Here is a 12,700-nt window from a genome sequence, read left to right as displayed (position 1 = left end):
GTAGAAATACTGGTGTGCAAAAGAACAAAAAAGTAAATAAAACCAATATGGGGATGAGGTAGGTAGTTGGATGGGCTATTTACAGATGGGCTGTGTACAGCTGCAGCAATCGGTAAGCTGCTCAGATAGCTGATGCTTAAAGTTAGTGAGGGAGATATAAGTCTCCAACTTCAGCAATTTTTGTAATTTGTTCCAGTCATTGGCAGCAGAGAACTGGAAGGAAAGGCGACCAAAGGAGGTGTTGGCTTTAGGGATGACCAGTGAGATATATCTGCTGGAGCGCGTGCTACGGATGGGTGTTGCTATGGTGACCAGTGAGCTGAGATTAGGCGGAGCTTTACCTAGCATGACCTGGAGCCAGTGGGTTTGGCGACGAATATGTAGCGAGGGCCAGCCGACGAGAGCATACAGGTCGCAGTGGTGGGTGGTATATGGGGTTTGGTGACAAAACGGATGGCACTGTGATAGACTGCATCCAGTTTGCTGAGTAGAGTGTTGGAGGCTATTTTGTAAAATGACACTGCCGAAGTCGAGGATCGGTAGGATAGTCAGTTTTACAAGGGCATGTTTGGCAGCAAGCGTGAAGAAGGCTTTGTTGCGAAATAGGAAGCCGATTCTAGATTTAATTTTGGATTGGAGATGCTTAATGTGAGTCTGAAAGGAGAGTTTACAGTCTAGCCAGACACCTAGATACTTGTAGTTGTCCACATATTCTAAGTCAGAACCGTGATGCTAGTCGGGCGGGCGGGTGCGGGCAGCGATCGGTTGAAGAGCATGCATTTAGTTTTACTAGCATTTAAGAGCAGTTGGAGGCCACGGAAGGAGTGTTGTATGGCATTGAAGCTTGTTTGGAGGTTTGCTAACACTGGGTCCAAAGAAGGCCCACATGTATACAGAATGGTGTCATCTGCGTAGAGTTGGATCAAGGAATCACCCGCAGGAAGAGCGACATCATTGATATATACAGAGAAAAGAGTCGGCCCGAGAATTGAACCCTGTAGTACCCCCATAGACTGCCAGAGGTCCGGACAACAGGCCGTCCGATTTGATACACTGAACTCTATCTGAGAAGTAGTTGGTGAACCAGGCGAGGCAGTCATTTGCGAAACCAAGGCTGTTGAGTCTGCCGGTGATTGACAGAGTCGAAAGCCTTGGCTAGGTCGATGAAGATGGCTGCACAGTACTGTCTTTTGTCGATGGCGGTTATGATATCATTTAGTACCTTGAGCGTGGCTGAGGTGCACCCGTTACCAGCTCGGAAACCTGATTGCAGAGCGGAGAAGGTACGGTGGGATTCGAAATGGTCAGTGATCTGTTTGTTAACTTGGCTTTCGAAGACTTTAGAAAGGCAGGGCAGGATGTATATAGTTCTGTAACAGTTTGGGTCTAGAGTGTCACCCCCTTCGAAGAGGGGGACGACCGCGGCAGCTTTCCAATCTTTAGGAATCTCGGACGATACGAAAGAAGTTGAACAGGCTAGTAATAGGGGTTGGAACAATGGCGGCGGATAATTTTAGAAAGAGATGGTCCAGATTGTCTAGCCCAGATGATTTGTACAGGTCCAGATTTTGCAGCTCTTTCAGAACATCAGCTAAGGAGAAGCTGGGAAAGCTTGGGCAAGTAGCTGCGGGGGGTGCGGAGCTGTTGGCCGGGGTTGGGGTATCCAGGAGGAAAGCATGGCCAGCCGTAGAGAAATGCTTATTGAAATTCTCGATTATCATGGATTTATCGGTGGTGACAGTGTTACCTAGACTCAGTGCAGTGGGCAGCTGGGAGGAGGTGCTCTTATTCTCCATGGACTTTACAGTGTCCCAAAACCTTTTGGAGTTAGAGCTACAGGATGCAAATTTCTGTTTGAAAAAGTTAGCCTTTGCTTTCCTAACTGACTGTGTGTATTGGTTCCTGACTTCCCTGAAAAGTTGCATATCGCGGGGACTGCTAGTGCAGTACGCCACAGGGTGTTTTTTTGCTGGCAAATACTATGTCTAGAATTACTGTATAACAACAGGTAACATACTGGTAACCATAGTGATGTAACAGTGTACTGTAGATTGGTTATGAATAAGTATGAACATTTATGCACTCATTACAGTAAGTTGCTCTGGATACGAGCGTCTGCTAAATGACTCAAATGTCCAGTACGTTAGTTTAATATCCCACTCACTTCTCCATCAGGTCCCAGTACAGGAGTCTGACCCTCAGCGTTCTCCAGCTTCTGTAGGAAAGACATCCACACATCAGTGTGTTTATCACGCTCACAACCACATCTACACACTGACTCTATAAACTCCCTACAGAGACTAGTGCTGACTACAGCTCACAAACACATCTACACACACAAATTCCTCAGGAGATCCCGGTTGGGTTGATACCTCGTCTGTCATGTGTCCGTCTCAACGAATCACTATAGGAACATATCAGTCGTGGACATACGTTTTTTCCCCCTTCTGTCCAGCACCTGAACCTATTGGATGTGTGTATGTTTCCTTTGTCGCACCTCTCTCTCTCATACCTTCTTCTTCCTCTTCTTCTTCTTCTCTTTGAGGGCCTGTACCAGCTTGTGAGCCCGGACCAACTCAGTGAGGTTGGCCACGTACTCATCCGTCTGCTGCAGCAGGTAGGCCAGACGCTTGTCCTTCTTCTGGTCAATCAGCTTACGGTAGCCCTCCTCATCCTCAGCCTGGAGAGAGAGAGGGTGGAGAGAGAGAGGGTGGAGAGAGAGAGAGAGGAGGGGAATGGGGGAAGAGGGAGAGGGAGAGAGAGAGAGAGAGAGAGAGAGAGAGAGGAATGGGGTAAGAGAGAGAGGGTGGAGAGGAGGGGAATGGGGGGAGAGAGAGAGAGAGAGAGAGAGAGAGAGGGAGAGAGAGAGAGAGAGAGAGAGAGAGAAAGGAGGGGAATGGGGGAAGAGGGAGAGGGAGAGAGAGAGAGAGAGAGAGAGAGAGAGAGAGAGGGGAATGGGGAGAGAGGGAGAGAGAGAGGAATGGGGAGAGAGGGAGAGAGAGAGAGCGAGGAATGGGGAGAGGGAGAGAGGGGGAGAGAGAGAGAGAGAGAGAGAGAGAGAGAGAGGAATGGGGAGAGGGAGAGAGAGGAATGGGGGAGAGGGAGAGAGAGAGGGGGGAAGAGGGAAAGAAGGGGGAGATATTCAGACACAAAACTCATTGATGTGAGATGGATGAGTGTGTGTGGGAATCAGAGTAGCGAGAGTAGGGTAAAGTAATGTGCGTTGTAAGAGTGTGTGTGTGTGTTTCCACAGTGTGTGTCTTTGTATACACATGATTGTGTGTAAGTATGTGAAAGAGTATGAGTGTTTGCACGTGTGTGTCTTTATACACACAAGTGTGTGAATGAGAATATGTGCTGTCTGACTATGTAAGTAATGGTCCTCACCATCAGCCTCCTCATCCTCTCCTTCTCGATACGCTCGTTCTCCTTCTTCTGCTCGCGCTCTGTGTTGGCGTGGTATGTGGCCACGGCCTTGGTGGCTTTCTGGATCTTAGCTGTGATGGAGCGGTGGTACTCCTTAAAGTCTTTAGCGTGGGCCAGGATAATGCTCAGATACTCCTGGAGACAGACAAGAGATGAGAGTCAGTATTCAGTTCTGTCCCATAGCTAGCATTTCTTGCTTGCAGGCTGTTCTGCTACTACTGCTGCTGCTGCTACTACTGCTGCTACTGCTGCTGCTACTACTGCTGCTACTACTACTACTACTACTACTACTACTGCTACTGCTACTGCTGCTACTGCTACTGCTACCGCTACTACTACTACTACTACTACAGGCAGTTAACCCACTGGTCCCCGGGCGCCGTGGATGTGGATTAAGGCAGCCCTCCCGCACCTCTCTGATTCAGAGGGGTTGGGTTAAATGAGGAAGAGACATGTCAGTTGAAGGCATTCGGGTGTAGAACTGACTAGAATTCCCCCTTTCTCTTTCCTACTGCTACTACTGATTAACGTAATGTACTGTATCTAATAACCTCTGTTTTTTATGATGAACAGCGAAAGAGTGAAATATATTAGAGTGAGATATACTTCTCCCAAATGTCCCCATTAAGGATTAAAGGAATTCAAATAATCTAAACTTCATGAAGGATGTTATCTGACATTGTGCCTTGAACAGCACTTCACTTCTCCCAAATAATGTCCATTGTAAATAGCTTTGTCTAGAAGCAGGTGTAATCTGGCCCTAGGTTTGTGTTAGTGTACCTGGTGTTTCTGTCGCCGTTTACGCTCCTGTTCGATCTTCTGCTGTTTCTCCAGTTTCTCTGTGATGCGAGCCTCCCGTAGGGACTGGCGCTTGCTCCTCTTGTAGGCCTTAGCGTCCAGAGCTGTCTCCAGAGCTGTGTCCCTACGCATACACACCACTACCTCCTGACGCAGCTGTGGGGTTGGAAGAGACCGGAGGAATGAGAAATGTGGATAGAACTGCATCATCATCGTCACCATCGTGTGTGGGAATACTGTATGGGAGAGGGTCTCAACAGTCTCCAATGTTTTCAGGACAGTTACAACAGTACAACACAGTTCAAGAGTCATGACTGTTTATAGGACTTCTGTTATGTCATTGTAATGACAGTGTTATGTAGCCATTATGAAGGGTCATTGTAATGACAGTGTCATGTAGACGTTACGAAGGAGTGCTACAGTACAACACAGTCCTGTGTGTGATCCGCAGGGCAGGCCAGTAGTCTACCTGTCTCTGGAAGTTGAGCAGCTGGAGGGCCTTGAGTTCGATGGTGGCCTTGGTCCTCAGGTCTCCAGCCAGAGAGCCAGGGAGGTTCTCCAACTCAGCTATACGATGGGTGATACGAGCCTGCAGTCTGTTAGATACCACAGAGACACGAGATAGAGGAGGGAGGGAGAGAGAGAGAAAGAGAGAGAGAAAAGGAGTGAGAGGGAGAGAGAGAAAGAGAGAAAAGTAGAGAGGGGGATAGTGTGAGAGAGACAGTACTAGTGCTGTAGAGAACTGTCTGCTATTATAAATGTATATATAGTAGGACTAACTTTGTAACTATGTATCTATCTATTCAATTAATGTATGATGAATGATAGATATAATGCTGTTTGCTCTTTGGGGTCTAGGCCAGGTTACTGCTCTTTGGGGTCTAGGCCAGGTTACTGCTCTTTGTGATGTAAAAAAGGCTTTATAAATACGTTTTGATTAATTGTGTACTGTACCTGTAATCGCTTTCCTGCAGTATCTCCACCGGGTTAGGGGTCAGGGGTTAAGGGTCAGTATATTACCTGTAATCCCTCTCCAGCAGTTTCTCCACAGGGTTAGGGGTCATGGGTCTGGGCTTAAGGGTCAGGGCTTAAGGGTCAGGGCTCAAGGGTCAGGGCTCATAGGTTACCTGTACTCCCTCTCCTGCAGTATTTCCACCGGGTCGAGTCCGTGGGGTTTCTGGATGGGGGTAATGCGGTTCTGCTTGGCATGGTGGGGCACCATGGGTGGGGGCTGAACCGGCTGCCCAGGGGACTGGGTCTGGGGTGGCATGACTGGGGAGGCCGCGGGGGGTATGGAGGGTGGAGCGGGGGAGGGACGGCCCGTCGGCTGGGGAGGGATCAACTTCTGGGGGGCGTTAGAGGGGGCGGCAGCGTTTACCATCGGACCTGGGGGAAGGAAAGAAAGGGCAAAGGTAACTAACCATCAATCAATTTATTGATGTGATTGTAACTGACCAAAACCTAACATGGATTAAAATTATATACAGGACTAAATCATGAAATACCATCATGAATAATGTTTTAACAATTAACTCTGTGTTAACTACCTGCTACGTGACTAACTACTATGTGAGTACAGATGTAGGATCTTAGTTTGCTACAGCAGGAAAATAATCCTGCAGCAACAAGATATTTTTGTATGGGTTGATAGATTGTTCATTAGAGCAAATCAAGTCAACAATTTCAAAGTGGAAATTACAAACTTTAGAAGACTTTTTAAAACTCAAATACACTACAAGTTCACATTTCCAGCTTTGAAGGAAAATTCTCAACAACAAAACTGTGATCAAATTAAGATCCCACATCTGTTCCTACTATGTGACATACTATAATAAACTTGAACGCATTGCCCCTCAGTAGAAAGTGACAATAACGCTGGTGTTATTATGTTCACCTTCAGACCAGGACTTTGGGGGTCCGTTGGGGTTCTGTCCCTGCATGCCTGTTGGACCAGAGGGGCCTGGAGGAGGCATGTTGGGTCCCATCATTCCTACAACATTATATCAGTGGTATATTTAGAGAAAGGCTAATGTTTCAAACTTTTCAGACCTACTGGAAAACAGATATCCAGCTACTATACCAGATCAAAACAATACAAGCTTGCTACTTCTCACAGCATTTAGATGCTGATTAATTGACTGATGAAATCAAATGTTATTGGTCACATACACGTGTTTAGCAGATGTTATTGGTCACATACACTTGTTTAGCAGATGTTATTGGTCACATACACGTGTTTAGCAGATATTGCGGGTGTAGCGAAATGCTTGAGATATAAAATATATTTTTAGTCCACACGAGATGGAAATGTGTCTTCTGCTTTGTATCCAACCCCACCCGATACACACACATTAGGTTGGAGAGGCTGGAGCAGACTGATCACTGCTTTGACTGATCAATGCTTTGACTGATCAATCTTCCCGTTTCAACTAGCTACTGTAATTATACAGATCAATATCCAATGCTCCTCATTCTGCCTCCCTCACCGTGAGCTCTGCTGTAGCCCTGGCCCATGGGTCCTCCTGGTCCTTGTCCTGGCCCCACACCTCCAGGACCTCCAGGAGCCAGGCTGGGCATGGGCTGCCCCAGTCCCCCCTGCCCTGGCCCCGGACCCTGCATCCCTGGGCTGCACCCCATGGGCCTCTTCCCCTGGACAGCCATCTGGAGGTGGTCCGGTAGTGGCTGCCCCCTGGCCAGCATCTTATAGAGAGAAACGTTTATTAAAGTATCAATCCAGTACGTTAATGTTAGTTATTGTAACATGTGAATGATGTTCATTGATTTGCTTGTCTACCCAATTTCATGACCCCTTAGTCATGAAATTGTAATTAAATTAAAAAGCATATAAAGTGTCACTACAATATTTATATAACTGGTGACAAGGCATATTAGCTACATATTAAAAACAACATTGTGGACCGCTCAGAGTTTGGAGACATTATAAATAACCATAGGCAGTCATTACACATTATATATCAGTTATAATGTATCATCTTAAACACGTATCGGTCTTTCAACCATTAAATCATCAATATCTGTACATGCCTTATAGGCCATGATCTGGGCCCGCAGCTGGTGAAGCTGGTTCTGGTTGAAAGGAGTAGGGCCTCCTCCGGGGCCACCAGGGGTGGTGGGGCCAGGGCTGGGGCCATGAGGGCCAGGGCCGGAGACACTTTGCTGGGGCCCACCGGGCCGGTTCTGCTGCTGGTTCTGCCCCCCCAGGGTTTGGGAGTCCGGGTTGGAGGAGATGTCTGAGGGGTTTGGACCAGCGCTAGAGGGTTGGAGAGGGCCAGAGGGGGGCCCGTTGGAAGGGACAGGGCTGGAGTGGTCAGAGCCGCCGAGTGGGGAGTGGTAGCCTGGTGAAAAGAGAGGGAGATGGAAAGAGAGAGAGAGAGAGAGAGAGAGAGAGAGAGAGAGAGAGCGAGAGAGATAGAGAAAGGGGATATTTAGTGAGGTGAAACATGACATAAAAATGAATAGATCTGACAATATCCAATTCTGCCATGATAGATATTCATATAGGTTCTATACAATACAGTTAATTCTGAACATTGTTCAACTGTGCACCCTACTGAACAGACCCCTGGTGAGAGTGTGTACCTACCTTGAGAGTGTTGGTCCATGGGGCTGGGAGGAGGGCCCATGCCACTGTGTCCTCCCTGTCTCATAGGCATGCCCTTCATCTGGGCAAAGTGGGACTCCTCACTCATGCCCTTCTCATGCATACCAGTTCTCTCCATGGCAGTCCTCTCCATACCAGTCCTCTCCATGGCAGTCCTCTCCATGGCAGTCCTCTCAATGGCAGTCCTCTCCATGGCAGTTCTCTCCATGGCAGTCCTCTCCATGGCAGTCCTCTCCATACCAGTCCTCTCCATGGCAGTCCTCTCCATGGCAGTCCTCTCCATGGCAGTCCTCTCCATGGCAGTCCTCTCCATGGCAGACCTCTCCATGGCAGTTCTCTCCATACCTTCCAGTGGCTACAGGGAGGGAGACATAGATACAAACAAATGTAGATATATCTACATGGAAACAGGTTTTGATTGTTGAAAGGAATTGTTTCAAAAAAGTGTATGTACTGTATTTACAGGGAGGAGTTACAGTTCCAGTCAAAAATAAGTTCATTAGAGTTACCAGCCTCAGAAATTGCAGCCCAAATAAATGGTTAACAGAGTTCAAATAACAGACATCTCAACATCAACTGTTCAAAGTAGACTGCGTGAATCAGGTCTTCATGGTCAAATTGCTGCAAAGAAACCACTACTAAAGGACACCAATAAGAAGAAGAGACTTGATTGGGCCAAGAAACAAGAGCAATGGACAATAGACCGGTGGAAATCTGTCCTTTGGTCTGATGAGTCCAAATTTGAGATTTTTAGTTCCAACCGCCGTGTCTTTGTGAGACGCAGAGTAGGTGAATGGATGATCTCCGCATGTGTGGTTCCCACCGTGAAGCATGGAGGTGGTGGTGTGATGGTGCTTTGCTGGTGACACTGTCAGTGATTTACAGTGGGGGAAAAAAGTATTTGATCCCCTGCCGATTTTGTACGTTTGCCTACTGACAAAGAAATGATCAGTCTATAATTTTAATGGTTGGTTTATTTGAACAGTGAGAGACAGAATAACAACAAAAATATCCAGAAAAACGCATGTCAGAAATGTTATAAATTGATTTGCATTTTAATGAGGGAAATAAGTATTTCACCCCCTCTCAATCAGAAAGATTTCTGGCTCCCAGGTGTCTTTTATACAGGTAACGAGCTGAGATTAGGAGCACACTCTTAAAGGGAGTGCTTCTAACCGCAGCTTGTTACCTGTAAAAAAGACAACTGTCCACAGAAGCAATCAATCAATCAGATTCCAAACTCTCCACCATGGCCAAGACCAAAGAGCTCTCCAAGCTCACAAGGCTGGAATGGGCTACAAGACCATCGCCAAGCAGCTTGGTGAGAAGGTGACAACATTTGGTGCGATTATTCGCAAATGGAAGAAACACAAAAGAACTGTCAATATCCCTCGGCCTGGGGCTCCATGCAAGATCTCACCTCGTGGAGTTGCAATGATCATGAGAACGATGAGGAATCAGCCCAGAACTACACGGGAGGATCTTGTCAATGATCTCAAGGCAGCTGGGACCATAGTCACCAAGAAAACAATTGGTAACACACTATGCCGTGAAGGACTGAAATCCTGCAGCGCCTGCAAGGTCCCCTTGCTCAAGAATACATATACATGCCCATCTGAAGTTTGCCAATGAACATCTGAATGACTCAGAGGACAACTGGTGAAAGTGTTGTGGTCAGATGAGACCAAAATGGACCTCTTTGACATCAACTCAACTCGCCGTGTTCGGAGGAGGAGGAATGCTGCCTATGACCCCAAGAACACCATCTCCGTCAAACATGGAGGTGGAAACATTATGCTTTGGGGGTGTTTTTCTGCTAAGGGGACAGGACAACTTCACCGCATCAAAGGGACAATGGACGGGGCCATGTACCGTCAAATCTTGGGTGAGAACCTCCTTCCCTCAGCCAGGGCATTGAAAATGGGTCATGGATGGGTATTCCAGCATGACAATGACCCAAAACACACGGCCAAGGCAACAAAGGAGTGGCTCAAGAAGAAGCATATTAAGGTCCTGGAGTGGCCTATCCAGTCTCAAGACCTTAATCCCATAGAAAATCTGTGAAGGGAGCTGAAGGTTCGAGTTGCCAAACGTCAGCCTAAACCTTAATGACTTAGAGAAGATCTGCAAAGAGGAGTGGGACAAAATCCCTCCTGAGATGTGTGCAAACCTGGTTGCCAACTACAAGAAACGTCTGACCTCTGTGATTGCCAACAAGGGTTTTGCCACCAAGTACTAAGTCATGTTTTGCAGAGGGGTCAAATACTTATTTCCCTCATTAAAATGCAAATCATTTTATAACATTTTTGACATGCGTTTTTCTGGATTTCTTTGTTGTTGTTCTGTCTCTCACTGTTCAAATAAACCTACTATTAAAATTATAGACTGATCATTTCTTTGTTAGTGGGCAAACGTACAAAATCAGCAGGGGATCAAATACTTTTTTCCCCCACTGTATTTAGAATTCAAGGCACAGTTACCTAGCATGGCTACCACAGCATTCTGCAGCGATACGCTATCCCATCTGGTTTGCGCTTAGTGGGATTATCATTTGTTTTTCAACAGGACAATGACCCAACACACCTACAGGCTGTATAAGGCTTATTTGACCGAAGAGATTGATGGAGTGCTGCATCAGATGACCTGGCCTCCACAATCACCCGACCTCAACCCAATTGAGATGGTTTGGGATGAGTTTGACCGCAGAGTGAAGGAAAAGCAGCCAACAAGTGCTCAGCACATGTGGGAACTCCTTCAAGACTGTTGGAAAAGCATTCCAGGTGAAGCTGGTTGAGAGAATGCCGAGAGTGTGCAAAACTGTCATCAAGGCAAAGGGTGGCTACTTTGAAGACTCTCAAATATAAAATTTATTTTGAATTGTTTAATAGTTTTTTGGTTACTACATGATTCCATATCTTTGCAGCAATTCGACCATGAAGGCCTGATTCACACAGTCTCCTCTGAACAGTTGATGTTGAGATATGTCTGTTTCTTGAACTCTGTGAAGCATTTATTTGGCTGGTAACTCTAATGAACTTATCCTCTGCAGTAGAGGTAACTCTGGGTCTTCCTTTCCTGTGGCAGTCCTCATGAGAGCCAGTTTCATCATAGCGCTTGATGGTTTTTGCGACTGCACTTGAAGAAACTGTCAAAGTTCTTTACATTTTCCGGAGTGACTGACCTTCATGTCTTAAAGTAATGATGGACTGTTGTTTCTCTTTGCTGATTTGAGCTGTTCTTGCCATCATATGGACTTGGTCTTTTACCAAATAGGGCTATCTTCTGTATACCACCCCTTCCTTGTCACAACACAACTGATTGGCTCAAACACATTAAGGAGGAAAGAAATTCCACAAATTAACTTTAAAAAAAGGCACACCTGTTAATTGAAATGCATTCCAGGTGACGACCTCATGAAGCTGGTTGAGAGAATGCCAAGAGTGTGCAAAGCTGTCATCTAGGCAAAGGGTGACTACTTTGAATAATCTCAAATATAAAATATATTTTGATTTGTTTAATACTTTTTTAGTTACAACATGATTCCATATGTGCTATTTCATAGTTTGATGTCTTCACTATTATTCTACAATGTAGAAAATAGTAAAAATGAAGAAAAACCCTTGAATGAGTAGGTCTGTCCAAACTTTTGACTGGTACTGTAGATGGCAGACAAAGTAGCATGGAATAGAATAGAACACAACAAAAGAAGAAAAAACATTATTGTCCACACAATGTGGAAATGTGCCTTTGGTTCTGAAGGGTACAGCTGGTTAGGTACAGTAGCACTCAATAATCCACAAGGTGTCCTTACTTTGTGCAGAGGGTGCATGTTCTCCTGGGAGTATCCAGAGGGTCCAGGCTGAGGCAGGGGGTGACCTGAGGATGGAGGCCCTGGGCTGGGCCCCATCATGCTGTGAGAGGACCCCCCTGGAGAAGGACCAGGGCTGGGGCCAAGCATTGCCCCAGGAGAGGGCCCCGGGCCTGGGGAAGGACCCTGTCGAGGGGTACCCCCTATGGGAGGGTCTGGAGTGGACATCCAGAATGGATGGGTTGGGTGGAGGGGGAAGACCCTCCTGCTATTGGATGATAGTAGGGACCACTGGAGAGCGAGACAGAGGATAAACATGCATTAAGACTGATCATTAATTAATTAGTACTGAAATCCCATTGGGCATAATCCATTAAAATGTGTGTAGTTAGTAATTTATTTATTTATAGACATGACAATGTAATAAGCGTTTTAATAGGACCCACCCATGATAGCTAAATGGTATGGCCATAATAAACTGAATGGTTGGAATGATGAAATGCCGGAGGTTTATTGAAGAAATATAGAAATATATAAATCCAATAACCTATCGATTATCTGTCTATCGCTACTAAGTCACGATTGCATGATAGAAAAATAGGATTTCACTAGTTATCCATCCTTTCTGTCTGGCTGTTTGATGCACTCACACCCTGCGCTGCATCAAAGCACTCGCTGCGCACAGCCTCCCGTTCCATAGCAATTATACCGCTGTTTATACACGTCGGACTATCGACTCAACTTGAAAAGGGGGAAACATGAAAATTATATTATCCCTTGCCTATAGAGCATTAAATAGGAGTCTCGATGAAGGGGGAATGTCGGACTGTCTGTGATTGTGCCACAGTCGGACTTACCGGGAAAAATTAAAGGCTCGCCGGTGTCCCGTTGTCCAGAATTTGGTTCTATTAGACACGTCGCGACTGTCGTAATTAATGTTCTCACCCTTGCTCTTTCGTAAACATTGGAGCTGCGCTTGAAGCGGTATTTGAGTCAACGACGTGGCTCGAGCGCCCCCTCCCTCACCGTTGCAGTGATGACCGACT

At 46.3% G+C, this 12,700-nt stretch overlaps 1 protein-coding gene across 8 annotated transcripts in view; it reads right to left on the bottom strand.

Moving 5' to 3' along the window:
* LOC115178267 (transcription activator BRG1-like) overlaps nucleotides 1-12,700 on the bottom strand; it is a 27,956-nt gene extending 15,256 nt beyond the window's left edge. For 4 of the 8 annotated variants that reach the window (XM_029739362.1, XM_029739365.1, XM_029739368.1 and 1 more), the window contains exons 1-12: nucleotides 12,512-12,699; nucleotides 11,658-11,945; nucleotides 7,829-8,201; nucleotides 7,270-7,580; nucleotides 6,711-6,924; nucleotides 6,119-6,214; nucleotides 5,352-5,610; nucleotides 4,694-4,820; nucleotides 4,207-4,380; nucleotides 3,388-3,561; nucleotides 2,513-2,680; nucleotides 2,165-2,215 (exon numbers count right to left, since the gene is read on the bottom strand). In XM_029739362.1, coding sequence (XP_029595222.1) covers nucleotides 2,165-2,215; nucleotides 2,513-2,680; nucleotides 3,388-3,561; nucleotides 4,207-4,380; nucleotides 4,694-4,820; nucleotides 5,352-5,610; nucleotides 6,119-6,214; nucleotides 6,711-6,924; nucleotides 7,270-7,580; nucleotides 7,829-8,201; nucleotides 11,658-11,882 — 2,172 coding nt within the window. In that variant the 5' untranslated portion in view covers nucleotides 11,883-11,945; nucleotides 12,512-12,699. Of the gene's footprint in view, nucleotides 1-2,164; nucleotides 2,216-2,512; nucleotides 2,681-3,387; nucleotides 3,562-4,206; nucleotides 4,381-4,693; nucleotides 4,821-5,351; nucleotides 5,611-6,118; nucleotides 6,215-6,710; nucleotides 6,925-7,269; nucleotides 7,581-7,828; nucleotides 8,202-11,657; nucleotides 11,946-12,511 lie in introns of all 8 variants that reach the window. The other 4 variants (XM_029739366.1, XM_029739367.1, XM_029739369.1 and 1 more) reach the window with 2 other exon arrangements.

The sequence above is a fragment of the Salmo trutta genome, chromosome 38 (assembly GCF_901001165.1).
Source record: "Salmo trutta chromosome 38, fSalTru1.1, whole genome shotgun sequence".
In the NCBI taxonomy this organism is placed as follows: domain Eukaryota; kingdom Metazoa; phylum Chordata; class Actinopteri; order Salmoniformes; family Salmonidae; genus Salmo; species Salmo trutta.
The sequence above is the reverse complement of the archived record's forward strand: the minus strand, read 5'-3'. Positions and strand labels throughout refer to the sequence as shown.